Source organism: Leopardus geoffroyi, chromosome C1, assembly GCF_018350155.1.
Source record: "Leopardus geoffroyi isolate Oge1 chromosome C1, O.geoffroyi_Oge1_pat1.0, whole genome shotgun sequence".
Taxonomy (NCBI): domain Eukaryota; kingdom Metazoa; phylum Chordata; class Mammalia; order Carnivora; family Felidae; genus Leopardus; species Leopardus geoffroyi.
Window position 1 is genome coordinate 27,286,350 of NC_059328.1, and position 27,736 is coordinate 27,314,085.

Genomic DNA, 27,736 nt, shown 5'->3' on the forward strand with positions numbered 1-27,736 from the left:
GTTAAGGTTTAGTCCAAAGCCATTTTTACAACCAAGCTATAAGTGAGACTATTAATCAAAATAGTGGTATAGCTGAAAATAGCTCTCCTGCCATAAAGTTACCTGTTCAAAAATGATCCAGTCATCAAGGCTTTATAATATTTAAAGGAAGACTGAAGGCAAATGATTAAACCGTATACTTAAAAACAAAACAAAACAAAAAACACCTGTAACTAGGGGGTTACATTGCTGCATATAATATACTCAGAATCTCCTGCTTCGCTTTTTCTCCCACCACCTTATGACTAAAAGACTCTGGAGAATGCTGTCAGCAAGAAACGCACGCCTCCAAGCCACAGCATGAAAGAACGAACCCACACCTCTCCAAGTAACACGGGCTTTGTACTTCAAAAAGCACAGGTATCAAATGATAACAGATAAACTTCAGCCTATACATAAAAGTGGTTCTAAAAAGAAACGTTTTTTTATAGAGAAAGCCCCCAGGTATGGTGTCACGAATCTAGCAATTCCCTACATGGCCCACTTGTAAAGGTTATTGTTAAAAACCTGCAGCTGACTGCTGTCTCTGACTGCAGGGCTGATAAATTATTTGCATTCATCACAATCATACCAACCTTCTCTGGAAACCCACACAATGAACCTTGAATCAGAGCCCTGCTTTGTTTTTCAGGAAGGTTTTAAAATTTTTTTTTTTTGCTGGTTGATTTGGTTTTCTAAAGAGAAGGTCATTTGGAGGACTGTGGCAGAGGGATGTAAATTATATAAAATAGTGAGCTTGGGAGGAAATAAGGAAATAAGGGAGCAAGCCATGAAGTGCTCTTTCAGCAGATATGGCCAATAGAGGAAAAGTTTGTGTCAATTTATCCATTAAAAATCTCTCCTTTTGGAGTATTATGTAAGTGTCATAAAAAAAAAAAAAACTGCAGTGGGCTGAACTGGGCCATGTGAGGACTCAATACAACCAAGCTTCGAATACTTAAATATCTTAAACCACTTTTTGCTTATAGCAAATAAAATGCAGAGCTGCAGATGCTTCCTCATCTGTGTGTAAATGAAAGCAAAACTGTGTGAGTAGTTAGTATTCTTAGAATTTTTGAGAGCCAGTTTATTTAAATTAAATCAAAGCCAATCTGTATCTGTACAGAAATAATTTTCTCAGGGCTCTTGTTCTCTAGACTTTATAGAGCTGTACATACTCTTCTCTCTACCTCTCCCTCTGAGATCAAGAAGTGAAAAGAGCTCTCCAGGTCCAAAACCACTTCACATGAATCTGGGAGAAGGAAGTTCAAAGGGATCAGAGAATCATTCGTCTTAGCAGCCCATTATAGAACAGGGTTCAACTCTTCCCTGCCCGGTTCTTTGTGTTCCCATAGCACATCTTGGAATTTATCATGTTTCTTTATGTTTCTATATCTATCTCTGCTTCCATAGTGTGAACTCTCTGATGACAGGAACTGGGTTTTATTTAGCTGGAGACAGTGTCTGTTGACCTGAATTGTATGTTTCTACAGTATGTACATAACACCCAGATTTTATCATCAAGTGACTTCAATTAAACATCCTAGAGAAGGTATTAAAAAGGCAGTAAGCATATAAGGCACTGACTATAAGACAACACATATGAAGAACTAGGGATCGCAAATATTAGGAAAGTGCCATCTAGTTAAAGTCATCTATACAACGCAGCACCAACATTCAGATAATTTGGTATTGTTTGGTTTATTTATTGTAGTCATGTGGCTTTTAATAGATTTCATTTTGATGACATGTACTTACACATATCTTTGTCTTATACCTCCATTTTCAAATTCATTGTAATACACATTCTACTGACAGAAATAAAAATTGGGGCCAAATGGTCAACACCTCCCACTACCAAATTATCCAGTACAGACTCCCTCTAGCCACAGAGAAACTGACCTTTCCTTATCATCACCTAAAATAGCAATATTATTCCGCTGCTTCAAAAGTGACATTAATTCTAGGTGGGGCAATAAGGATATCCAAGTACGTGTGTGTGTGTGTGTGTGTCTCTCTCTCTCTCTCTCTCTCTCTCTCACACACACACACACACACACACACATTCTCCATAGGCACACAGGAAACTCCTTGAAAACACATCATACACAGGGCCTTCACTCTTTACCTCTTCCTTCCCACTGACACAGGCAGCCATGCTGCCAAGGCAGCAACCCCCACGTGAAATATGAGAGTGGAGGCGAAACAGCTCAATCAAAACAGCCTGGAAAGGAAAGGAGGGTATGCGTGTCAGTGAAAGTCTCCGTGGAAAGGCCAGACAAGTTTTGCTTCTGCCTTGACCATCCTAGGCACATGGCCCTATTCAAGGTCTGCTTACCTGAGCTTAAAGGCCAAGCCCTCCCTTTAACCTTTCATAGAACGGGTAACATGAAAATTCACCCCAGTATTTGAAAAGTGCATTGTGAGAAATGTCAGGGTGCAGCTCGTGAGCATACTCCGGAGAGCACAGCTGACAGGCATTTTGAAAATAAGCAGTTCGGGACTGCTGAAATAGAAGGCACAGGTAGAAGAGAAGCTCAGCACTGCTTCAGCACTTGGGGGCTGTTTTGCTTCAGGCTAAAAGCCACAGACTGACCCAGCAGGATGCAGATTACTCAACTTTCTGAAATGGAATCTGGCTCTTCAGTTTCTCTCCACAAGGTCCCTTCATTTATTCTGATTAAGACTCACTCATTTTACCTGGCCTACTTCCATAAGCCTCCAGCTGACTCAGGTTGCCCCCAGTTAAGGACAATAAACACTGAGCTGTATTCACATTCACACGCGCGTGCGCGCGCACACCAGAGGAGTCATTTCTTTTAAAAGCCAGTCCTATCAAACTTTTAAGCCTGAATCTGAAATTAGAGTAGAGAAGTAAAACCAAATCAATATAAATTCCCCACCTCCCAGGTCTGATAATACTAGACATTCTCCTATTACCTACAAGTGAGAGAATCCACGAGCAGACATTTATTTCAAACGCAAATGTGCTGCTGGATTAGAATCAAAGCATAATGTTAAGCCAGTTGGAAGAAAGACAGCATTCCTAAAAATTCTGTCATTTAGTGGAAGGGTTTAAAAAGGGGAATTGAGGTGAGCTACATGGGCACTCACCTTAGCGGCAGAGTCTGAAGTTGATGGAGTTTCAGATAGGCCTTGGCCAGCATTCCTGTCTGCTTTTGTTTCTCCTAGAACAGTGTCTGTGATGGTTAATGCGCCATTCAGGATATTCTTAACTCCTGCTTATCTTAAGGTATTTTCCAGTTTCCTTTTGTGATTGACCAGAGAAATTCAGAATTTGTATAATCTGGTGCTTGTCTGATACTAAGCCCTGGAACTGTTCACCAGAGGGCCTGAGTAACCAACCTGATGCTGAAAAGGCAGGAGCACACTGATGCAGAAAAGAGTTTCCAGAGCTCACTGGTTGGGTATACGTAATACTTATGAAGTCACCAGAGGACAAACGCTTCCAAGTTAGGGGCAAAGGCTGCAGCTGTCACATTGTCCCCAAATCTCCAGATAACCACCTTCACCGCTTATCTGGGGCCATGGGTTATTAATGGTGGAGCAAGTCAGCTGGATTGAAAGGAAAGACGGAAACATTGTAGACAGGGGCTTCACCCACACAATTATGAGCAGAAGGTTACTCTACTGAGACCAGACATCAAATCACCTAGTCTCCTACATTTCTAGGATTTTGCAAGAACTCGGTCTCCACTGTCATTGAATTACCCTGGGACCCTAGGGAGGCCTCAGCCTCTCTGAAGGGAATCTTGATGCCAGTAACATCATCCTTTCAAAGAGATTTTCTGTTCCTTAGGAATGGCAAAGGAATCAACATACTGCACGCTCCATGAGGGCAGAGACCATGTCTCTCTGACTCACCACTGCACCTCTAATGCCCAGGATTGTAGGTACCCCAAAAAAACGTTTTGAAGAAAGGGACTAACTCTGGCAAGCTACTTCTGACACAAAATCCAAAAGTGCTATTGAACCAGCCACAGTCAATGCAATAACCTGGCCTATCACATGGCCTTGCCAAGCATGGGCACATCAACGGTTTTGGGGAAAGTGAACCAGGGCTCAGGGTCAGGTGGTGTCATGATAGCAGAACAGAGTCCTCTTCCAGAGGAAAAGTATCCTTGGCTGAAAGAGGAAACAAGTAGTCAGTCATGCTCCTTAGTGGAATTTTATAATCATGGAAAACACACAATGTAGCTCATCCTACCACGGCTTCCACCAACCTCAGGCCTATAAAGCCATGTGAATGGAGGTCTCCTTTTCCCGACAATGCAGAAAGACCAGCTGCCTGCCTGCATTCTACTTCTAAAAATGTGGGAACTGAGATCCCACTGGGTGGAGGTTTAAGAAGCTAGGAGAGACTTCAAACCTAATGCCCACTGCGTCATCTTGCAGTTAGACAAGAGTTTAACCAAACAGGATATTATGTTATCATGTTACAATGACTACTGTTAACACTTGCTGAACTGTCACTTATGTACCTGGGAGTAGGCTAAATACTTTGCATAAACATTTTACTTAATCCTTACAACAATCCTATGAGAGGCACTGTCATTCTCACTTTGAAGATAAAAAACCTGATGAAATGTGGGTTTCAGTAATACCACCCAGTATGTAAGAGAACCAGGACTCAGAGCCAGGCCTGTCTGACTCCTGAGTCCATGTTCCAAGCTCCTGCTACTCTGCCTCCTCCTGTCTCTTGCTGGGTCGATGAATAGGTAGGTATCAAGACCAATTCTTGCAGCTTCTAAAACTTACCCATTATTGCCTGAAATCAAAAGTGGTTAAAGGAACTTAACCACATAGACTGACTATTCTTAAGGAAGCTCTTAGATGAAGGATCGGAAAGGAAGTTCAAAAGGCAGGCCCTCAAACCAAGAGCTATGCATTTTGGCCCAAACTTTTCAGTACAACTCATCTGAGAATAAATGTCCAAACACTAACCACACACACAGTTCTTAATCATGTTCCTCCTGGTTCCACACAATGACTTGAACTGGAAGCTGTTTCAATTAGTAAGATTGTTATGCAATCTCCAAAATAAGCCAAAAGGCTTACTTTGGCCCTGCAATTGTTATTTTGTTTTTATAAATTCCTCCACTGTATTATTTCCTCCCTTGAAGAATTCCTAAGGCAAGTCCATTTCAGACAGCTTTTAAATCATATTGGATTTACTGCCCAGTTATACCATTGTCTTATCCCTCTTCACTTTGTCACACAAGTTAGGAAGTACATTTGTGTTTGCATTATCTTTCTGAAGGGCAAAAAGAACCCACCAAAATTATGCTCCAAAATACAGAGCAAGACTTAAGATGATCATCTTTTATTGAAGAGTGTTTAAGCAAAACACAATTGCTTTATTTCATTGGGAGAGAGGCTAATTTTAGAGGATTTTGGTTGGTCTTACTTAGGTCAATTAAATTGTGATATAACAAGATCCCAAAGACCTGCTCAATGCTAGCTGAACTTTAGAATCAAAAAGCTCGCATGATTTGTGTTAATAGCCAGAAAACTCTACCTTCCCCCAGCTGCCATATACTCAAGTCATTATCCTACAATCTGAGGAGACAGATGTAGGATTAATAATTTATCACCTTCCTGTACTGCAATGTAGTTAAGAATATAGGACAGTTTGGCAGGAGAAAGTTCTTGCTGAAGGCTCATCACTATGAGATTTATTCCATTAGTCATCCACCTTAAATTAGATGCCCAGCAGATACAAGAAGAGCAGGGATATAATGCCCTTTAAAAAGTCTCCTGAAAATGCTTTTCTCCTAAGGATAAGACCAATGCATGATCAAGATATATTACTCTCTTAAAAGAAAAAGATACCACTTGGTCTGTCTGGTACAACAGGGGCTACAGCCCTCAAAGTACAATCAAACGATAGGGGCAAAGGAGGAAAGTGAGTGCAGGTGCCTTCTGTCTGTCAGGGGCAAATGCAGGTAGTTATGACAACAAAAAGAAAATAGCAACAAGTGGGGAAAAGATGTCTTGCTAAGCCAGAAGCTGCCTTTGTCCCAACTGTAGTCTCTACGGGAGGTTGAGGGTCCCACCCAGAGTTGGGGACGAATTAAAAAATAAATATGGCAGGGGTGCCTGGCTGCCTCAGTCAGTAGAGCATGTGACTTTGATTTCAGGGTTGTGAGTTTAAGCCCTACGTTGGGTGTAGAGACTACTTAAATTTTTTTTTTTAACTAAACAAATATGGCAGTTAGAGGTAAATGGAGATCAAAAGATCATCTTCATAATAAGCGATAAGGTGACTGGGGAACATAGCTTAGATGTACAACCACATACTGGCTTTCTAATACTTTCCTGTACTTAATTAAACTTACCCAGTTGGACACAGGCAGGCTATCCTGGAATGGGCAGACCAGTTAGAGCACGGCAGAACATATGCAAATCCTGAAGACAGGCCATTCCATACAATAGGAGTCTTTTTCAACCTCACCAATCAGAAAAAAAGTCACTCATCCATTCAGAGAGAGAGCCAGAAAAAAGGCAGAAAAAAGAGCTAAAATCACCTTCCAAATATTGTTCCCTCCTGGGAAGTGAAGGGCCCACTTAATGAGCCAAGAATGAAAAATAGGGTAGAAAAGAACGATTCTCCTCAACATGTATATTCCAACGTGGTGTCATTTCCAGCATTATTTTTAGGTTAATCCAACAAACTGTTATTGCTACCTACTATGTGCTAGATTCTTGGTGTGTAACTATGATTAAGACAGTTTCTTGAAGCAGACACATAAGTGAGTAACCACAGTAGCCATCTGCTCCCAGCCACATCTGCTATGATTACTTAGGTTACTTACTTAGAACACAGGTTACTCCCTGGCATACCTGGTACCAGACTCACCATCTACAATAAATAACTATAAAACTGGACAGAATATACAAAACAACTGTTCTTAGTCAGGAGATATCAGCCAGTACAAGGCTGCAATCCCCGAGAGAGATTGCAGAAGAGAGGAAACTTGAAGTGAGCCCTACCACTGCCCAGGTCTCCAGGGCCAACTTCCCAACCACAGCACCGAAAGCTGGAGCCCAAACAGAACACAGGGGGCTTGCTGAGCCCAGGAAGCAGAGATATGAATTTGGCTAAAATCTGAGTGGTGAGACACTGGAGAGGAAGGAGCTGTGAAAAGAGGGAGCCCCAGAAGTCCTTAGGGAGGTCCCCTGCCAGGCTGAGAGCTGGAATGTAAAGGCACAGGGCAAGACTCGAGGTTTATGAGATAGCAGATGCTACAGGGCAGAGAGGGAAACAGAATCACTAGAGGTCAAGCAGCGCTGGGGGTAAGAACAGGAGCACTTTGGAATTTGGCTCTGCCAGAGCGAAGAAATCACATTAACACCACAGACGAGCACACACCAGAAAGACCTCACCTCAGGACTAAGGACCACACTCTAGAGCAAGACCCACTCTGAATCTCTCCTCACAAAGCCTAACACACACAGTACAGCATGATATAATAACAGAGAGCTGTAAGACACTACAAGAACATTAAAGAATAAGTTCAAACTAGAGGTCTCAGAATATATCAGAAAGGAGCTTATGTTTACCTGAATCAGACAACCTCAGTGAGAAGACTAACGGCCCTCTGCATGAGACAGGACTCTACAGTGATGTGAATGTGGAGGAAAGAAAAGAGTGTGGAATGACTCAGGGATTTCTACCTCAGAACGCAAGAGGAGGTGGTCTTTTCACTGTTATACGGAACACAGGAGGAAGAAGGACAAAGGACCATGGGTTTGGTCTTGATACATTAAGTCGGAGGCAGCTGTGAGCCATCCAGTTGGAAATGTATGACATGCAGGTGGGTATGTGCTCTGGAAAGGAGTGAATGAACAGCTATGGATTTGGGAGTAGACGGCACACGTCTTAACAGTTATGGGAAAAAATGAGGCTACCCAGGGGGCACACACAAGAGTTAGATAAGAAAGGGTAGAAAAAGAACCCTGAAGAACAAAACACTGAATAAACAAGCTGACAAGGGAGTGAGGGAAGAATAATTAGAAAGTTCAGTGAACGGGCTGGAAGGGGAACAAAGAACAGCACTGCACCCCTGTACCTTTTCACTTACCATGGCACGGTATTCATATGGCTACTCCCTCGTCAAACTGGGAGTTCTTCCAGGGCAGGAACTGTGTTGTACTCATCTTTATCACCCTTGTTCCTAGCCTAGGACCAAACTGCCAGTAAGTTCTCAAAAACCAGTTATGAGGGGCACCTGGGTGGCTCAGTCGGTTAAGTGTCCGACTTCGGCTCAGGTCATGATGTCGCAGTTTGTGAGTTCGAGCCCCGCGTCAGGCTCTATGCTGACAGCTCAGAGCCTGGAACCTGCTTCAGATTCTGTGTCTCCCTCTCTCAGCCCCTCCTCTGCTCACACTCTGTCTCTCTCTCTCAATAATAAATAAACGTTAAAAAATTAAAAAAAAAAAACAGTTCTGAATTGAATGTTTTCTCTTGTTTATTAACTAATACTTACTAACTAATTGGGTGATCTACTTCTCAGAAGCGGGGGAATGTCAGTAGAAGTTTTCACAGCCAACTGTTAGCTTTAGGCCTACATGAGCCTTGGTGACTCCATAGTTTAGGTTTCCAATGCTGGTTCAGGCCCTCTCACCACACACACACATACACACACAGGCATAGCTCTTCAGATGTACATATTCTTTCTTTAGATATGTTAATATATTTGTGAATATTTTAATCAGATCTCATTTCTCTCAAAGGCATTGTGTCTCCTTAAAGTGCCCTCATATACCCTCTGATCTGATTGTGCTAATTTTAAGTTTTAACTCTCAAGCGATAGATTATGTTAATTTTAAAGTTTAATTCTCAAAGGACAATTCCCTTATTTCTAATTTATTAATTTATTCAGTCAACAGATATTTTTATGGTGCACCTACTATATACTAAGCACTCGGCACCTGCTAGGAATACCTAGTAGAAGTAAAACAGGCAAAACTTCTGCCCTTAAGAAGCTGACATCTATTGCAGAAATTTCCAAATTCTTGGAATCACCTCATTTTTGTCTCCCGATACTGACAGTCCCCAGGTCCAAAATGGTATTTTTTAAAGGATTTTACTTCTTTTTAAGTAATCTCTATACCCAACATGGGGCTCAAACCTACAACCCTGAGATTAAGAGTCATATGCTCCACCAATTGAGTCAGCCAGGCGCCCCCCAAAATGCTATTTTTAAGCCATTTAACAATGACACTAAACAGAGAAATAGTGATTCAATGGCCTACAAGGAAAACACAGAGTATCTTTTATCAGACAAACTATAATCACTACTTTCTAGCAGTGGGCTTCAGCACTGAACCCAGAAACTGAAATAAAAAAGAAACCTACATAAGTCAGCAGGTACCTGGGGTGCTACTAGAGAAGGAGTAAACTGCCAAGTGGTAAACAGGAATGGGGATAACAGGAGACCTGCCTTATTTTGGTCAGTTTTTCAGGATTAATCCATATAATCCAGGGGTACCTGGCTGTGCTGACAGCTCGGAGCCTGAAGCCTGCTTCGAATTCTGTGTCTCCCTCTCTCTCTGCTCCCCCCACCTCCCTCCCTCCCTCCCTCCCTCTCTCTCTCTCTCTCAAAAATAAATAAACATATAATCCATAAGCTAAATGACAACAGCAAAGAATCAAGAATGTATTTTTTCAGGGAACACTTAAGGGCTCAGATAAAAACTGAACAACTCACTAGTAGATAAATACTGACTCAGGCTACCAACAGCAGGTTTTCGCTGCTATTATTTTGTTGTTGCTTTGTCAGGTAGGTTTTTTTACCCTTATTAAAAAAAAAGGTTATACACGTACACTGAAAAAAAGATGGCAAACGCAGAAATTGTACAGAGATAATAATTCCACTGCTCAAAAAATATACAAACAGGGGATGCCTGGGTGGCTCAGTTGGTTAAGCATCTAACTCTTGATCTCTGCTCAGGTCATGATCTCAGGAACCATGAGATCAAGCCCCATGTTGGGCTCTGCGATGACAGTGCAGAACCTGCTCGGGATTCTCTCTGCCCCTTTCCCATTTGCAAGCATGTGATCTCGCTCTCCCAAATAAATAAACTTTAAATATATACATATATCATATATATATATATTATATATACATATATACACACACAATTATGTATCTTGTTTCAAGCTTCCTATTACATAAAAGTACTTTTCTATTTGCACAAAATTGGCACGATAGTGGACATGCAGTTGTATATCCTGCTTTTTTTTAATTTTTTTTTTAACGTTTTTATTTATTTTTGAAGGAGAGAGAGACAGAGCATGAGCAGGGGAAGAGCAGACAGAGAGGGAGACACAGAATCCGAAGCAGGCTCCAGGCTCTGAGCTGTCAGCACAGGGCCTGATGCGGGGCTCACACTCACAAACTGTGAGATCATGACCTGAGCCAAAGTCAGATGCTCAGCTGACTGAGCCACCCAGGTGCCCTTATCCTGCTCTTATCACTTAACATGAGGGGCATTTCCCATGTACTTACTCTCCTGAACTGTGAACTCTGAAGCTGGATAATATGCCACATGTGGACATGCTATAATTTCATCACACTCCTACTGTTGGGCAGGTTGTAGCAATGCTTTGCAACATACAATAAACGAGTGTTGATGAATGTCCTCATTCACAACCATCTAAATATATCCTTGAGATAAATTCCCACAAGGGGAATTACCAGGTCAAAAGATATGAACTTTTTAAGGATCTTGATATTTATGCCAAAAAGTTCTCTGTTCAAATTTCCCAGGATAGTATGAGGGCAACCACATCACCCTTCGGGAGCACTAAATATTTTTACTTTGATCTTCATCAGTATGATAGGCTAAAAAAAGATATCTCACTTTAATCTGTTCTTTGGGGGTACATGGCTGGCTCAGTCGGTGGAGTGTGCAACTCTTGATCTTGGAGTTGTGAGTTCAAGCCCCACGTTGGGAGTAAAGATTACTCAGTTAAAAAAAAAAATCTAATCCGCAGTTCTCTGGTTACTAACAAGAAAGTACATTTTTAAAAATGCTAATAAATCATTTTACTTTCTTATTTATGGTACTGTCTCTTTTCTTTCCTCTGGGTACATCATTTATTCATTTTTCCTATTAAGATATTACGTTTTTTGGGGGCACCTGGGTGGCCAGTTAAGCATCCAACTTCAGCTTAGGTCATGACCTCGTGGTTCACGAGTTTGAGCCCCACATCGGGCTCTGTGCTGACAGCTCAGAGCCTGGAGCCTGCTTCAGATTCTATGTCTCCCTCTCTCTCTGCCCCTCCCCCGCTTATTCTCATTCTTTCTCTCTCTCTCTCTCTCTCTCAAAAATAAATAAAACATTTAAAAAAGTATTAAAAAATATATTATGTTTTTTAAAACACTGATGTGTGGGGCATCCAGATGGCTCAGTTGGTTAAGTGCCTTGGTTTCGGCTCAGGTCATGATCTCAGCATTCACAAGTTTGCGCCCTGCATCAGGCTCCACGATCAGTGCAGAGCCTGCTTAGGATTCTCTCTCTCTTCCTCTCTCTCTGCCCCTCCCCTGCTCGTGCACATGTTCTCTCTCTCAAAATAAATAAATAAACTTAAATAAATAAAATAAAATATCGATGTGAAAAAGCTCTGGTAAGTTAAAATATATAACAAATCTGTCATGTGTTACCTGCATGTGACCTCAGTTTGAACACACATGGTTCTTGGTTCTTCCACAGTAAAAGCTCCAAACTTTTCTAAAATAAAACTAGTAAAATCTAATCTGCACCAGAACCACTCCTAACAATACCACCTTTGCACCTCTATACTCAATCTGCTCACTGTTGTTGTTTTTAAGCAGCAAGCTGAGGGGATACTAAAGACTAGCACAGTAGCCCACAGTACTCTGTTTAACCAAGTGCTAGATTGGAAATACAGAAACAGAAGTAGAAATGCTTCCTCCCCCCTGTACATGCAATCCCTCAAATAACAAGCTGCTCATCATGGTTCAGGATAAAAAAACTATCTTTGGTCCTCCGAAAGCCTATCTGTGGTTGGAAGACAGAGAGTAACAGAAGAAAAGGAGCACAGGCTATTGAGTGAACAAACCAGAGTTTAACTCCTGGCTCTGTCGTGACTTCTTGCTGTATGACCCTAGGCGAGTCATTCCGCCTCTCTGGGCCTCAATTTCCTTATGTATAAAATGAGACTAAAACTATCTGTTTTAGGATTATCATAGGGATTAAGTGAGATAAGATATGCAATGTTTATAACCAAGGGTCTGGTATGTGGTAGGTGCTCTTCAAAAAAATGCAATTTTCCTACCCTGATGGTGCTAAATCACTTACTTATTTAACTCAAATGATCTTACATAAAATGTTGGCCTGAAATAGTTAGCTGTCCCAGCAAAGCATCATCTGGGTAAAAAAACATTTAGGTCAGCTTTCTGTCAACTGCAATTTCCACTGCTCTAATTATGCAATCATCAACCACCACTGCAGAACAACAAAAACTCTAAAGCTGATGTCACTGAAATTGCTAAATACAGTAATTACTTGATTCTCTAGATCATGACCACCAACTCCTTCAGGAAAACAACAGAAATCTTTGGAATTATAGGAGCAAAAGGCTGATTCCTTATCCCAGACAGTGGTCTCTATAACACAAGGCTTTTTGGTCACTGCCCAGAATGGCAGCATACTCCAAAGTCTCTCCGAGATGGCTGTTCTCTCACATTCCATACTCTGAAAAGGACAATGTCAACAAAAGAACTAAAAGAAAAAATGATTTCAAGAAACAGTATCCCTTGAAATGTAACCTTCGCACTTTTTCCTGGCAAGAGGTTCCAGCCTGGTGAGATAATCTCTAGGAAGAAAGCATACTTTATGAAATCTATCAGCATAACCCTTTTCTACAGAAAAAGCAAGGAACACATTGTCCCTGTAAGTGAAGATTCCTTTAGAAAAGAAAAAGAAGCAAAGTATCTTTATGAAGCATCTATGTTCACAGTGCTGTACTACACACTTTAATTATGGTATCACTCCTACCAAGCTACAAGGTGAAATCTTATCCTTCTTTACAGACAATAGGTAACTTGCTCAAGGTTTTAGTTATTACATAGAAACATCCAGAACCAGGACCCAGGTCTTCCCAACTTCCATATATTTTTATTTCTTTTTTAAGTAGGCTTCATGCCCAGGGTGGAGCCCAACTCGGGGCCAGAACCTATGCCTCTCTGATCAAGACCTGAGCTGAGATCAAGAGTCAGATGTTTAACTGACTAAGCCATCCGGGCATCCCTCAAATGTTTTTCTTTTCATGACATCTTCACCAAATCTTAAAATTATCATGCCAATTCCCTTTTATAAGAAAGAATCCAATTTTAATTGTGGTTCCAAAACAAATAAACCCAACAAACTAAGTGTCCACCAAAAGGATGACCGTTTCTCTCAATTAGATTGCTTTTCTACCTCCTCCTAGTCTTTAATATGAACTGAAAGACTCATACAGTTTAAATCTAAAAAGAAAATGGTACCTGTTGACAACCACAGAGCACTGAAGCAGAAGCAAGTAAAAAACAGGTACAGGCTTCTCAACCATTTCACAGATAGCTGCCAACAAAATCCTGATAAAATCCAGGAAGCAGGGCTTGGCTTGACTCCCAGCCTCTTCTCCATGGCCTTCCAGACAGACGGAACCCGTTCACTATAAAGATAGAAAGGGAAGAAATTATATGCCAAGTAATTAATAATTGATTCCTGGAAATGTAGAATTCTAGAGAATGTGACAGCCTAGAGGGAAGAGAAATTTCAAGTTTATCTTTCACTGCTCATACCTGCCTGTAAATTTTAAACCTGAGCTTTGACAAAGCCTATAATTATCAGGATAAAAACATAGCAAGGGGTATGAAATGAATCCACTGTAAAACTGAAACATTTTATGTTCTATTATTTTCTAAGCTAACAGTAAATCACCTATGTGGAAGAATGGAAAGAGCACTTGCCTGAAGAAAAAAAAGATCTGAGCTTCAGTTCCAATTCTGCAAGTAACAGCTTTGTGACTTTGACCAAACACACCTTCTTATTTATGAAGAGTTTCGACTATCAGAGGTAAACTAAGCTGAGAGTTTTGTCTAGCTGTGCTTTAAAAAAATAAATAAATAAAAAATACCGTGACTATCTTTAGGAAGTACATGCACTCTCCAGTTTATTACTGCCCCACCACTATGACCTTAAAAATCTATCCAAATTACACTTCAATGTCACATCCCTGATCCCTAGAATCATCTGCAATTCCTGACTTGAATTCATATAGACACTCAAATATTTACACAGTTCCTATTATGTGCTAGGCATTGTGCTGGCTACTCTAGAATCTAAGAGCTGGATAATTTAGGTCCCTTCCAGAGAAAAAATGATTTTCATCTGTTTCTTCTCTTATACAACTTCCCTACATTGTATAAATTATTATATAAATCTTGGCAATATCATGAGGGTTGGTTGAGTTCTGAGGAAGCAATTCAAATTCTTCTGTCCTAAATGTGCACCTGTCACCCACATGTGGCAAATGGTAGACTCCGCCCTCCACCCCCAGCCAGCATACAGGGAGACGGGCATCACATGAAGTCAATATTGACTAACACCAGGAAATAGACACATGCACACACACAGCTGCAAAACTGAGGCACAGCCCCCCCAAGAAAAGGCTTCCTCTGAGCCTTAAGCAACTGAAGTACTTCTTCCTCATTCACTTCCATCCATTCTGATTTCTAGCAGTTTTGAAGTTGTATGTTAGGGAGCAGGGGGCTGAAAGATGTGCGGGCCAGTGACATGTTCAAGAGATTATAAAATGGAGCCCAGGTTAGAAAGTATATCCAGCAACTTCTCTAGCCTCTCAAGATGGAACAGCGAGTGTGCACGTGTACGTGTGTGTGTATGGATCTTACCCAACACATTTCTGCCTACCACAAAAGGATTTTAAATTCAAAGTGACTCAACACCTGTCATCAATAGCGTGACAGGTGGGCGACAGAAGCATAAAAGAAATGAATAGGTTTTGAAAATGGGAGTAACAAACACCATTGGATTAGCAAGCTGATCAGAAGTGCAATGTCTTACAAACCATGCATAAGAGGCAGAGCTGTTTTCAAATGAACTCCCAACCAGCCAAGCCTCTGAAATCTACAACTGCCTAAGGGTGCAAATCACTGCTAGGGTCCAGTCAAAGCCTTGCTGACCAGAGGCAAGAACAACACAATCACCAAGATCCAAATGGTTTGTTACAGAATCAAAGGGTAAAAACCCAGAGAGAGAACACACACCCCCACAATACTTGACAAATGAAAATCTAGAAAAGCTTGCAATAGTTTTGGCATTTAGGGCGTTACAAGTACACCCGAAATAAAAGCACTCTCTGTTGCAGCAGCTGTTCAGACAGAGAAGGGGGTAATGTTTACTTAATCCTTCAGGTTGATGGGGGATGTATCATAGTTCAGTCTGTCAGCTACATACGTGGAACTCCATTTATGTACACAGCGATAAGATATGTTTGAACAACGACAGAGCAAGTCTGAAACAGCCTATTCAGCTGGTATGAGTAATCAAGAATAAAGCTCTTTTAAAAAAAAAATCTCAGATATTTGGGAAAGTTACAGAACAGACTGCCATGAATAACTTTGCTTATATTTGCAGGCATTGTTTTCCAAATAGCTGGAAAAATGAACAGATTGTTCTGGGAGGTCGTCTTTCCAATTTGTTCTTAGCTCCCAGTCTGTTAATCACAGAAGAAAGCACAAGGAGATTCAGCTAATGCTCTTCACTAACTGCATCTATTGTCGGTTGGGCACAAGCATCAGGAGGTGAGAGAAGGAAAAGCGTTTTTGGAACCGCCTGAGGTGTTCTTTTGACTTCCTTCATTTCACCTTTGTGCCCACCACAGACACCACAGAACCCCTCTGTGGGGAATAATTTTCTAAAGTCCGGAATAAGGCAGGTTTCGCATGATAATTTACACGTCGTGCTCAACCCCGCCCCCCTTGTTCTGCATCAACTTTCTATCTTGGTGGGGAGACCGAACACCAGAGACAGCAGCTAAAGACGAGGCTGCAGAAGTCGAGGGAAGGATAGCAGCGCCCCGAGCCCGGTCTGTCAGGGGATGGAGGATGCTGCATGACCAGGCGTGGGCCTGAAAGAAGCAGGGTCTGGGACTCGAGCCCCGCACCTCCAAAGCCAGAAGAAGCTGGCTGCCCTAGCCGGGCCAGGAGCGCCACCTCCGGGTCCCAACACCCGGCCAGCGCACCCTCAGAAATAGCCCGTCCCGCTTGCCCCTCCCCTGAGCTCGAGGTCCTCGGCCTGGCAGCCAGCCGCCCCCGGCCACCTACCGGGGCTCAGGGCCACACAGCAGGGCCCCGGCTCTCGGCGGCCTCCGCCTCCTCCCGGTCCATGGGGTCGGGGCCCCAACCTTCGCTCCCCTCACCCGGAGGAGGAGGAAAAAGAAGAAGGTAGTGTGGGCTCCCCACCCGGACAGCTCCCTCTCGCCTCAGCCTCCCAGGACAGCGACGGCGGCCGGAAACGCCGCCTCCTCCCACCTTCCTGGGCTCAACCCGGAAACACACTCTTCTTGCTAACCAACCCTCCTGCCCCCACCCCCACCCCCGGAAGCTCAATTCCAGCCGCGAGCCAGAGGGGGAGGTGAGGCAGTGCTGAGGGACAGAACTACGCACGAGCGAAGGAGCCTGGGCCGCCAGGCTGTCGCCTCCTGCTCTCCGCAGTCTGCTCCTTCGCTTGCCCTGCGCGAGCCCGAGGCCCCAGACTCGGGCAATACCCATAAGCAAGATGGCGGCAACGGTGGCACCCCCTACGGCTTAGCGCCCAGGTGTGCCATTGGCCAGAGCCCGGAGTGAAGCCGCCGCGGATTGGCCGACAGCTCTGCGGGGGTGGGGGTGGAGCTGCAGCCGCCTGGAGCCGGGAGTGGGCAAAGCGGCGTGAGCAGCGGCCCCAGGCTCCAGGAGCATCGCGCTCGGAGAAGATTTCGGCGCTCGGGGCCGCAGCCTGGTGAGCTCAGCCCCCTTCAGGCCCTCCCCTGCATCCCAACCAGGGCCTCGCCGAGCCGGCGCTGATCGATGCCGACACACCCCGGGGACCCTATCGCGACTCCATCGCGCCATATCGCGACATCATCGTGCCCTGTCGAGACTCCATTTTGTCACAGCCCTTTTCAATATATAGCTATATATTTTTTTTTAATTTGCCCTGTCATCTTTGGGGGCTGTCCATGTCGTGATTTTGCCGTGATCTCTCCGTGACATCACCGCGCCATCGTGAAGTGTGATCTCATCGCCGCCCTGTCGTGACTTCATCAATGTCGTGTTGTGACCTGGCTGCGGCGGGACAGGTGGTGACCGCCAGGAACCCTCTTCCCCTTCTCATCTCCCCATCTCAGCAGCCCCGCTTCGATTATCCGGCTTTTGGATTCTCCGTTGTCCTGGGAGCTACCCCGGACCCCTTCTTGCTTCTCCAGCCCCTGCCGGCATCCACTGACTGGTAGCGAGCGGGGAGGGCGAGGAGAGGGAATGCAAAGGGTTAATTCTGCTGCTGCTGCTGCTGCTGCTGCTGCTGCTGCTGCTGCTGCAGCTTCTGCCCGAGGGAGGGAAAGGAGAGGAGGCAAGAAGCCTGCGGGGGCGTTTGAGAGCCCTGGCTGGAGGGGTGGGGTCCGCAAAGGGGCCTCCAAGCCTTCCCTGGTCAGTACCCTGCATCCTCACTTGTGCTGAAGCTTGTCTCCTGCCTGTTCTGGAGAAGGGAGGGGAAAGGGAACCTAGGATGCCCTTTTCCCTCATATCAGCCTGAGTCCGGATAATCGAACTTCACCCATGTATGTCTCCATTCCTTCCTGTCTGTCCTCACCACTCCCTTCTGGTGTGCCTGGGTGGAAGGAGATAAAACCAGGCCTCTGGTGCCAGGGGGCAGCTGAGCAGTGGGGCCAGCCCCCCTCCCACTCCTGGGAGATTGGTAAGGAGACCTGTCCAGCTGAGCAGCGAGATGCATGGTCCTTCTTTCCCGCTTTCCGGAGGTGACCTTGGCCAGGGTCCCTTCTTCATTCCTAAGGACTTGAGGGTCCAGCGCCTTTAAGGGGCTCCCACAAGGGAGGTCAGTCTTGAGGAACCCATCCCTCCTGATCCTCCCCTCCCTCTGTGCTAATCCCTCCCTCCATCCTCCACTCCCACCCCCACCCCTCCTCTGCAGAGGGATGCTCAGTCCCTCTTGTGTTCACAGTTGGGCAAGGCGGGCATCATGGCCTCGGATTGTGAGCCAGCTCTGAACCAGGCAGAGAGCCGAAACCCCACCCTGGAGCGCTACCTGGGAGCCCTCCGTGAGGCCAAGAATGACAGTGAGCAGTTTGCAGCCCTGCTGCTAGTAAGGACCTGACTGAAAATTGGGAGGTGGGAAGGGCTGGGTGGTTGGGTCCCCTAGGAATGGGGTCAAAAAGTCCCAGAGGATATATAGGTGGTCCTGGCATTCCCGGAGGCACCAAGATGCCTGCCTTTGGACTCTTCATTGCTCCCCTAAGTGTGGGAGCAAAGGGGAAAATGGGGGTGAATAAGGCGTAGGGCCTTAGAAGCCTTGGAGGAGGCTGCCTGGGTCTGTTCTTTGGGGCGTCCCGGAGCAGATGGGAGCTGACTCATAGGGTGACAGCAGCAGGTAGTAACTAGTGCAGAGTACTTGAGGGCTGGGGATGATTGCTCTGGGGGTGGAGAGAGTAGCAGAACTAGAAGTAACTGGGAAGGGGTCCCAGGGGATGGCCAGGATGGCAGTAGGTAGGTTGAGGGTGAAGGAGCTGGTTTGGGGCTTAGCCCTGTTGGAAGAACCAGGCTGGGGCCAGCAGAGCAAGAGCTGCAGTGCTGGGAAGGGGGGGTTGATGTGTGGGGGGTGAAGGGAGGAGGGAGTACAGTCTCTGCTTGTTTGCCATGGCAACAGGGAGAAGGCTCCAGAGTCAAGGGCTCACACTGCAGCAGAGGAGGTGTTGAGGTGAAATGTAAGGGGAAATGTTTTGACAGGCAGAGTGGCGAGACACAGGAGCCATTTCCCCTGAGAAGGTGGCGGGAATGGATCAAAGGCTTCTCTGGGGAGGGGGGTGAGAGCAATTAGGGCGAGACCCTAAATCCTTGGGGGATTTTAAACTGAGCTCTAAGCCCAAATCAGGTTGCCAGCTTCTAGATTAGACATCAGAAAGAACTTCCCAAATGACTGAGTGATGAAATGGCAGAACGAGTAGTTGAGGATTGGACCTCCCTTCTGTATACGTAATCATAAATGAGGGATCTCAGAGGTCACAACCATCTGTCTCCCCGGGTGGGGAGGGAAGAAGCTGGACAAAATGACCTCTGGAGGCTTCCTGACCCCAGAGAGAATCACCTTCCATAACCACATCCTGGTAATGGTCAGCGCCCAAGGGTGCAGGGGGCAGTCTTCCTTCCATCCTGCTGATAGCACATACCCCCCCCCCCTTAGGTGACCAAGGCAGTCAAAGCAGGTGACATCGATGCCAAAACTCGGCGGCGGATCTTCGATGCCGTAGGCTTCACCTTCCCCAATCGTCTCCTGACCACCAAGGAGGCACCAGATGGCTGCCCCGACCATGTTCTCCGAGCCCTGGGTGTGGCCCTGCTGGCCTGCTTCTGCAGTGACCCTGAACTGGCCTCCCATCCCCAGGTCCTGAACAAGATCCCCATCCTTAGCACCTTCCTCACTGCCCGGGGGGACCCGGATGATGCTGCTCGCCGTTCCATGATTGACGACACCTACCAGTGCCTGACAGCTGTGGCAGGCACACCCCGTGGCCCCCGGCACCTCATTGCTGGTGGCACCGTGTCTGCCCTGTGTCAGGCATACCTGGGGCATGGCTATGGCTTTGACCAGGCCCTGGCACTCCTAGTGGGGCTGCTGGCTGCTGCTGAGACCCAGTGCTGGAAGGAGGCGGAGCCCGACCTCCTGGCCGTGTTGCGGGGCCTCAGTGAAGATTTCCAGAAAGCTGAGGATGCCAGCAAGTTTGAGCTCTGCCAGCTGCTGCCCCTCTTTCTGCCCCCGACAACCGTGCCCTCTGAATGCCTCCGGGATCTGCAGGCCGGGCTGGCACGCATCCTGGGCAGCAAGCTGAGCTCCTGGCAGCGCAACCCTGCACTAAAGCTGGCAGCCCGCCTGGCGCACGCCTGCGGCTCCGACTGGATCCCAGCGGGCAGCTCCGGGAGCAAGTTCCTGGCCCTGCTGGTGAATCTGGCATGTGTGGAGGTACGGCTGGCACTGGAAGAGACAGGCACAGAAGTAAAAGAGGATGTGGTGACCGCCTGCTACGCCCTCATGGAGTTGGGGATCCAGGAATGCACCCGCTGTGAGCAGTCCCTGCTCAAGGAGCCACAGAAGGTGCAGCTCGTGAGCATCATGAAGGAGGCCATCGGGGCTGTCATCCACTATCTGCAGCAGGTGAGGTATAGCAGCCCACGGAGGGAGTCTGGTGTGGGGAGAGCCAGAAGGCCAGGCAAAGGGGGAAGTGAATTGCACCTCAGTGTAATAGGAAGAGCGCAAGATGCCCACTCTGAGGGCTGATCCTGCAGCACTCCCGGGAGTAGAGTGGCCGAGCCTCCCTCTCCCTCCCTCCCTGAGCCTCCACACAAGCACCATACCACACACCATATGTGCACTCACATCACAGTACACACACACACACACACACACGCACACAACACAGTGACTTCCCACTCACAACCCTCCCCCCAGTACACACACACTCCAAATCGAAGCAGTCTGTTCTGCTCAGCCTCTTGCATTGTTCCATACACCTGCACATACAAACTTGGCACGGAGCTGGGCAAAGGAGCGGGGCTGCCTGGTTCCTGGCCTCTGGAGAGATTCAGCTAACTCCTCCCAGGTCAGAGCTGCCGTAGAGGGAGTATTTAGTTAGCTTTGGACCTGTGAGTTTCCTTCAAGCCTTGCGATACTTCAGAGGTGGGGGGAAAGGGGATGCAGTGAGTGTGGGGACATGTTGTCCAAAGTCCAATTCGCTCGGCAGACATGCCCTGAGGGCCTGCTCTGTGCCAGGCCCCTGTTGAGCGCATCCTTCCCATGTGTTAGGTGCTGGGTACACAGGGCCTGCCTTTGAAGGGCTCACAGGCCAGAATTCCCTTCTAGTTGTGTTATTCCTAGGCTGGCTGGCATGCTGTCCCGGCCGGGGAGGGTCTCTGGTCCTACTCCATCTCACAGGGGTCCCATGGCAACAGGTGGGGCCAGAGAAGCAGAAGGAGCCCTTTGTGTTTGCTTCGGTGCGGATCCTGGGGGCCTGGCTGGCCGAGGAGACCTCATCCCTGCGCAAGGAGGTCTGCCAGCTGCTGCCCTTCCTTGTGCGCTATGCCAAGACCCTCTACGAGGAGGCCGAGGAGGCGAATGACCTCTCCCAGCAGGTGGCCACCCTGGCCATCTCCCCCACCACCCCAGGGCCCACCTGGCCAGGGGATGCTCTCCGGTGAGTTTGTAGTTAGAGTCTGTTCAGCCAGACTGTTCTAAAGAAAAGCTTAACAGAGGGACACTTCCTCACCCCCAAACTGGTCTGTGCTGGGCTTCCTGATTGGGGCACGAGATTTCCTTTAGGATTATTTCTGTTTGTTTTGGGGGGCTTGTTCACACAGGACTCCTGGTCAGCCAAGTCTTCTTTGCCAACCCCAGATTTCTCTGTAAAGAGAGAACTCATGCTTATTGAGCATCTACGACACACCAAGCACTTTGCTCTACCCTTTACCAAAACAGTCTCATTTAGTTCACACAGCAAATCTATGACATAAGTCTCATCCACATCTTCAGGATGAGCAAACTGAGACTCAGGGTTAAAGTAACTTGCCCGCACATACACCATGTGGCAGAGCCCAAGTTCAAGCCTAGGCCTGTGCAGCACCAAAGCATGTGCTTTTCCTGTGGGACCTACAAGGAAGGATGTGTCCTTTCCCCCTGCTTTCATTTCTCTTAGGTGGGATGCCCCAAGAAAGGGAATCCTTGTGCATTCATCTCTCCCCAGCCCTTACACACCTGTTCCTTCCACCCCCCAGGCTCCTTCTGCCCGGCTGGTGCCACCTGACCGTTGAAGATGGGCCCCGGGAGATCCTGATCAAGGAGGGAGCCCCCTCACTTCTGTGCAAGTATTTCTTGCAGCAGTGGGAACTCACATCCCCAGGCCATGACACCTCAGTGCTGCCTGACAGTGTGGAGATCGGCCTGCAGACCTGCTGTCATATCTTCCTCAACCTTGTGGTCACCGCACCAGGGCTGATCAAGTGAGGCCGGGAAGGAGGTTGGAGGCAGCAAGGGGTGGGGGCTGCTCAGACTTGCCTCAGATCTCAGTCTCCTACTTTGCTTCCCTGTGCCCATGGGTTCCTGTTAGTGTTAGAGTGGCAGGCTCTCAGAATAGACAGAGCCACCCCACACGAGGTTTTGGCATGTCTAGAACTCCTCTGGGCCTGTCTGCCTGCTCCAGCTATAACCCAGTCTCTGTTCCCCAGATGCCACGAATGGGCCCAAAGTTAACTCTTAACCCTGCTGTCTCATTTCTTGCCAAACCCTGCCTGGTGAAGCTGGGAGCCCAGAATCCCAGGTTTTCCCAGGCCTTGGTCTAGCTCAAATAACCCCTTCTCCCATCTCCACCCCCCCACCCTTTCTCCCAGGCGAGATGCCTGCTTCACATCTCTTATGAACACCCTGATGACGTCGCTGCCCTCACTAGTGCAGCAGCAAGGGAGGCTGCTTCTGGCTGCCAATGTGGCCACCCTGGGCCTTCTCATGGCCCGGCTCCTCAGTACCTCTCCAGGTAAGCTCCGGGGACCCAGTCCTAATGGATACAGACAAAAGATCTGGGTGGACCTGTTATATTCTGGGCATAAATCCCCATTTTCAGGAAATGGTTTTATAGAATTTTCCAACTGAGAGGAAATCTGTGAAGTGTGTCTCCATCCCCCACCCTACCCCACCCTTCTTCCCCAAATGATAGCATTCTTTTCCTTCTGAAGACTTTTAAGGCAAGGTCTGGTGGGTGTAAGTGCAGGCCTGCTCAGAGGCACAGGCATAGGCACCTGAAATTCCCAGCAGCCCGAGTCTGAATCCAGTGTTTTCAAGGTGGAGCCGCCCCCACCCAGGGCTTGAGTCAGGAACCTTCTTCCTCCCCATTGAGGTTTTTCTCTGCTTAACACCTCACCTCCCTCGTGACAGGCTTCAGTGCTTTGGTGCCCCCTCTGCACATACCTTCTCCGCAACCCTGCCTCACTCTGGCTGTGTGAAGGAGGAGGGACGTCCCCTCCAGCCCCTGCCAGCCCTTTGTGTCTTCCACTTTGGCTGTGGGTGTCTGCTTGGGTCCCTCTGTCCCCGCCTGTTCCCTGTGCCCCATCTGTCAGGTTGGAGGAGCTGAGCAGATGCCCGGGAACAGTGTGTAATAAGCCTGTACCCTCAGCTGCCTATGTGTTCCCTGTGCAGGGATCCCAGTAGGGTCCTCCGGCAATGGGAAGGGAGCATGTCCTAGTGATCCAGGAGCCACCCCTGTGCTCTAACCCCATGCTCCCTCAGTCCCAGGCTGCATCACCTCAGCCTGAGTAGAGCCCCAGTGCTGTTAACCCACAGATGCCACCAGGCTGGACTAACAGCCTCCCTGAGAGGGTCCGCAGTACAGGGGTGAGCCCCTGCCTGGCAGGTAAGCCGAGCCCCATCACCAGCTCCTGGTCCCCCTGCCCCCGCTCTGGCACCCCCTTCTGGCCCAAGAATCAAATTGTTGAGACCGCCTTCGCCTGTAGGTCTCTAGGCCCGGCAGCGGCTCCCATCCTGCTCCCGTCCCACTGCAAAAAGGGCTGACCATGAGGTTGAGTGTACCAAGATTATCACATTTAATTCTCACAACCGATTTCTAAGATTAGCACTATTGGCCCCGTTTTACAAGTAAGGAAACGAGACCCAGAAAAGTGGATTACCCAAGGTCACCCAACTTCAAGTGAAGTTGAAGGTAGGGTTTGAGCCCAGGCAGGCTGGTTCTAGGCTCTGCTTCGGCTCCCAGAGTGTGTCCGCACAGGAGGGTAAAGTGAGGGTCTGGGAAAGCAGCTGGCCCACCAAGTTCACGCGCCCACTCCCTGCTTGCCTTCCAGCTCTTCAGGGAACACCAGCGTCCCGAGGTTTCTTCGCAGCTGCCATCCTCTTCCTATCACAGTCCCATGTGGCGCGGGCCACACCTGGCTCAGACCAGGCGGTGCTGGCCCTGTCCCCCGACTACGAGGGCGTCTGGGCCGACCTGCAGGAGCTCTGGTTCCTGGGTATGCAGGCCTTCACAGGCTGTGTGCCCCTGCTGCCCTGGCTGGCCCCGGCCGCCCTGCGCTCCCGCTGGCCACAGGAGCTGCTCCAGCTGCTGGGCAGCGTCAGCCCCAACTCTGTCAAGCCCGAGATGGTCGCCGCCTATCAGGGCGTCCTGGTGGAGCTGGCACGGGCCAACCGGCTGTGCCGGGAGGCCATGAGGCTACAGGCGGGTGAGGAGACAGCCAGCCACTACCGCATGGCTGCCCTGGAGCAGTGCCTGTCAGAGCCCTGAGCAGGTGTCCACTGGGGACAGACCCAGGGGCGGGCAGCGAGGGAAGGAGGGAGGAGGCATCTTCCATGAAGCTCCCAAACTGGACCCCCCTCCCTAGACTCCCCCCACACACACACACAACATCCCAGCTTTCTGGCTTTTCCGAGGGCAAGGGCACAGTGCCCATCCCTCAAGTGTAAGGAACTGCGTCCCGCCCCCCGGGCCCCCATGGGGGCAGGGATTGGCTTGAAAATCAACATAGCTATCGCTGCCAGGCCGGGGAATGTTGGAGCAGCCCCCAGGGAGGGGGGCACTAGGTGTCATTGTGCCCTGTGTCAGACTCCCCCACGGGAGGGAGGCCCCAGGATGGGATAGGGCTGGCAGGAGCTGGCTGCCTCAGCCCATGTGCCCTGCCGGCCAGGGCGTGGGCTCCCCTAGGCTGTGGTGCCCCCTCTAGCCTCCCAGTCCACGTCCTTCCAATTGGCCATTTGGCCCTTGCCCTTAGCCCCTTGGCAGAGAGCAGACTCAGGCCATTGACATCGCAGTTCTTCCTATCAACTTCAGTGACCCAGGGTCTGAACTGCCTCATCCTTCCAGGGAGACCTGGGGCAGACAGGCCTGGTGTGTGGGTGGGGAAACCTCCTTCCACCTGAGCTTCCTTGAGGGGACCCAGGAGTCCTTAGGCCCTGGCCTCTAAGCTTTTGTGTCATGTTGCAGCAGAGTGACGATGGGGGTTGGGGGGTTATTTATTTTGCCTGTCCTTATCCCTGCTTGGACACCTGAGCATCTGATCCCTGTCCTCCTAGTGCCATCTGGCTTGACTGGAGCCAGGAACAGGAGGGACACTTCTCCAGAATCCGCATGTTTCCCTAGTGATTGCACCCCATCACCATCGTGGTGCCTGGCTTTAATCCCCACCCCTGCTTAGGATCCCTCTCTGCAGAGAGACGCGACTGGCGACTCCAGCAGGGACTACTTTTCTTATGATCCCGGGGGACCCCCCACACACAACCTGATCCCTTGCTTCCATTTCCCCCTTCCTTCCCCCAGTGCGTTCTGTGATCGCCAAGTTCAAAGCTGTGCACATGCGGACACTCAATAAATGTTCATTGGTGACAAGATGGTTCCTGTGTGGTCTGTCCTGCACCTTCTCCCTTCCAAACTCGAGGAGCTCACAACTACCATTTGCTGAACACACACCCTGCTAAGCACGTTTCAAGTGTTATTTAGCCTGCCGGAGAACCCTGTGACACAGGCATTATTCCGATTTTACAGGTGAAGAAACCTGGGCACGGGTGGGTGGTTTGCTCAAGGTGACGCGCTAGTAAGGTGTCAAGAGCCAAGACTGAGCAGGCCGTTGACCCCTCAGTCCACACCCTGTATTGCCAGAGCAGGATTGCAAATTCAGATGCTATGGTGGCCAGGCCTAGGTGCTCCTGTGTACAAATGAAGTGCTGACCTGGAGGAGTTCCAAGTAGTACTGTCACATCCTCCAATCTCTAAAGATAAGTCAGAAACCCTAATTTTTATGCAAAATCCTGATTTTTGAATGTTGCTCATTTTTTTCCCCGTGAAACCATTACTGCCCCAACAACATCTCCAGGCCAAATGTTTTGTACAGGAAAACATTTTAGGCAACCAGCTGTTCACCTCTGTTCTATGCCAGTGAGAAAGACAAGGGGCCTAAGAGCTTCAGCCCAAGACTGAAGTCAAGCCCCCACTGCTTCACCAGGCCTGAGCCCAGGCTCTCATCCTGGAGCCAGACCTGCCCCCAGCTCCTCATCCTGGAGCCAGACCTGCCCCCAGCCCACACACCGCAGACGTCTCCACCGAGGCCAGTAAGCCAACAAGCATTCACTGAGTATGTCCCATGAGCCTGTCTGTTGTTGGGCATGCCTGGACAGAAGAACATTCATTTATTTATTAGATGTACTGAAAGTCATGTTCTTAGCATGGAGTCCTGGGGCAGTGGGGTGGGGGGTAGTATGAAAAGACAGACCCTGCCCTCAAGCAACTTAAAATCTAGAGAGAAAACAGACAAGGCAACATCCCCTAGAGGTATAATCAGCTGCTCATACAGGGGTCTGAACGAAGTATGGCTGGAGCATGAGAGCCTCTCAGCCTGGCTGAATACATCTGGGAAAGCTCAAGAAGTATTTGCTCTGAGACATGGGGGTGAGGAGAGGCTTGCCAGATAGACAAACAGAAGAACAGCAGGTATAACGGCATGTGAGCTTAGGAATTGCACGTAGCTCATTACTGCTACACAGAGTGTAAAGTGGGATGAGGTTGGACCAATGGGCATAAACCAGATCTCACAAGTCGTGGTATGCCATGCTCAGAAGATTAGAGGTGGGATCATGCTGAGATTTTTTTTAGCAGACAATGTGATCCAGTTTGCATTTTTTAAAGATGACTGGCTGCACAAGGGGGACAACTGAGGCAAGGAGCTCAGAGAGGAGGTACTAAGTCTGAACTAAGTCAGCGGCCGTGAAGATGGGAAAAATATATAGGTAGGAGTTAGTTAATAAGGCTTGGTGATTAACTGGAAGTGAGGAGGGATAAAGAGCCCTCCCAGATACTTGATCTGGGCCACTGAGTGGATAATGGGGCCATTCGCTGGCACCAGGAACACTGGAAACAGGTTAATGCAAAATACAAGCTCGTTTTGGTAAATGGTGAGTTTGTGCTGCTTGTGGCACAAACAGTTGCTTTCTGCAGTCTGGAGCTCAGAGAGGTCTGGGCAGAGTGACAGATTTGGGAGTTGTGGGTGTAGAGTCTTAAAGTCCATAGGAGTGGCTGAGAAGGGAAGGGCCCAAAGCAAGTGGCAACCACCTAGGGTCCCTGCTCTCAAAGTACTTGCCCTCCTGAGGTGGAGTGAAACCCTGAAGAAAGGCTTATAACACCAGAAAGACTGGGCTCTGTACTTTAGTGAGGAATGGTCAGAGAGTTCTGGGTTCCTGAATGGGGAAGGTGCCAGGCTAATTTAAGACCAAGCTCTCTCTTGGCAATTCAGCTTCGAGGGAGAAAAGGGGACCTGAGCTGCAGTTGTGAGATATAACCACCAGGTGGCGCCTCAGCATCTCCTTGTGCCAGATTTTCCCCGCTCTGCCAACAACCAGCCAGACCCAGGGGGCA

At 48.1% G+C, this 27,736-nt stretch overlaps 2 protein-coding genes across 15 annotated transcripts in view; one reads left to right on the forward strand and one right to left on the reverse strand.

Annotated features, from left to right (window-relative positions):
- KIAA0319L (KIAA0319 like) overlaps positions 1–16,848 on the reverse strand; it is a 97,561-nt gene extending 80,713 nt beyond the window's left edge. For 4 of the 10 annotated variants that reach the window (XM_045476679.1, XM_045476670.1, XM_045476677.1 and 1 more), the window contains exons 1-2: positions 16,401–16,600; positions 13,557–13,726 (exon numbers count right to left, since the gene is read on the reverse strand). In XM_045476679.1, the coding sequence (XP_045332635.1) occupies positions 13,557–13,698 (142 nt within the window). In that variant the 5' untranslated portion in view covers positions 13,699–13,726; positions 16,401–16,600. Of the gene's footprint in view, positions 1–6,377; positions 6,593–13,556; positions 13,727–16,400; positions 16,633–16,742 lie in introns of those variants that run through there. The other 6 variants (XM_045476673.1, XM_045476671.1, XM_045476675.1 and 3 more) reach the window with 5 other exon arrangements.
- Positions 16,849–16,858: 10 nt separating this feature from the next.
- NCDN (neurochondrin) lies at positions 16,859–25,717 on the forward strand. Of its 5 annotated transcripts, XM_045476683.1 has the most exons (8): positions 16,859–17,073; positions 17,346–17,413; positions 18,292–18,432; positions 19,528–20,496; positions 21,291–21,532; positions 22,110–22,334; positions 22,722–22,864; positions 24,183–25,717. In XM_045476683.1, exons 2-8 carry the CDS (start codon positions 17,381–17,383, stop codon positions 24,617–24,619), a joined length of 2,190 nt encoding a protein of 729 aa, XP_045332639.1. In that variant the 5' UTR covers positions 16,859–17,073; positions 17,346–17,380; the 3' UTR covers positions 24,620–25,717. The 5 variants fall into 5 exon arrangements, with proteins under 5 accessions (XP_045332639.1, XP_045332637.1, XP_045332638.1 ...); XM_045476681.1 differs by having other exon boundaries at positions 16,859–17,759; XM_045476682.1 differs by having other exon boundaries at positions 16,859–17,413.
- The last annotated feature ends 2,019 nt before the right edge of the window (positions 25,718–27,736 follow it).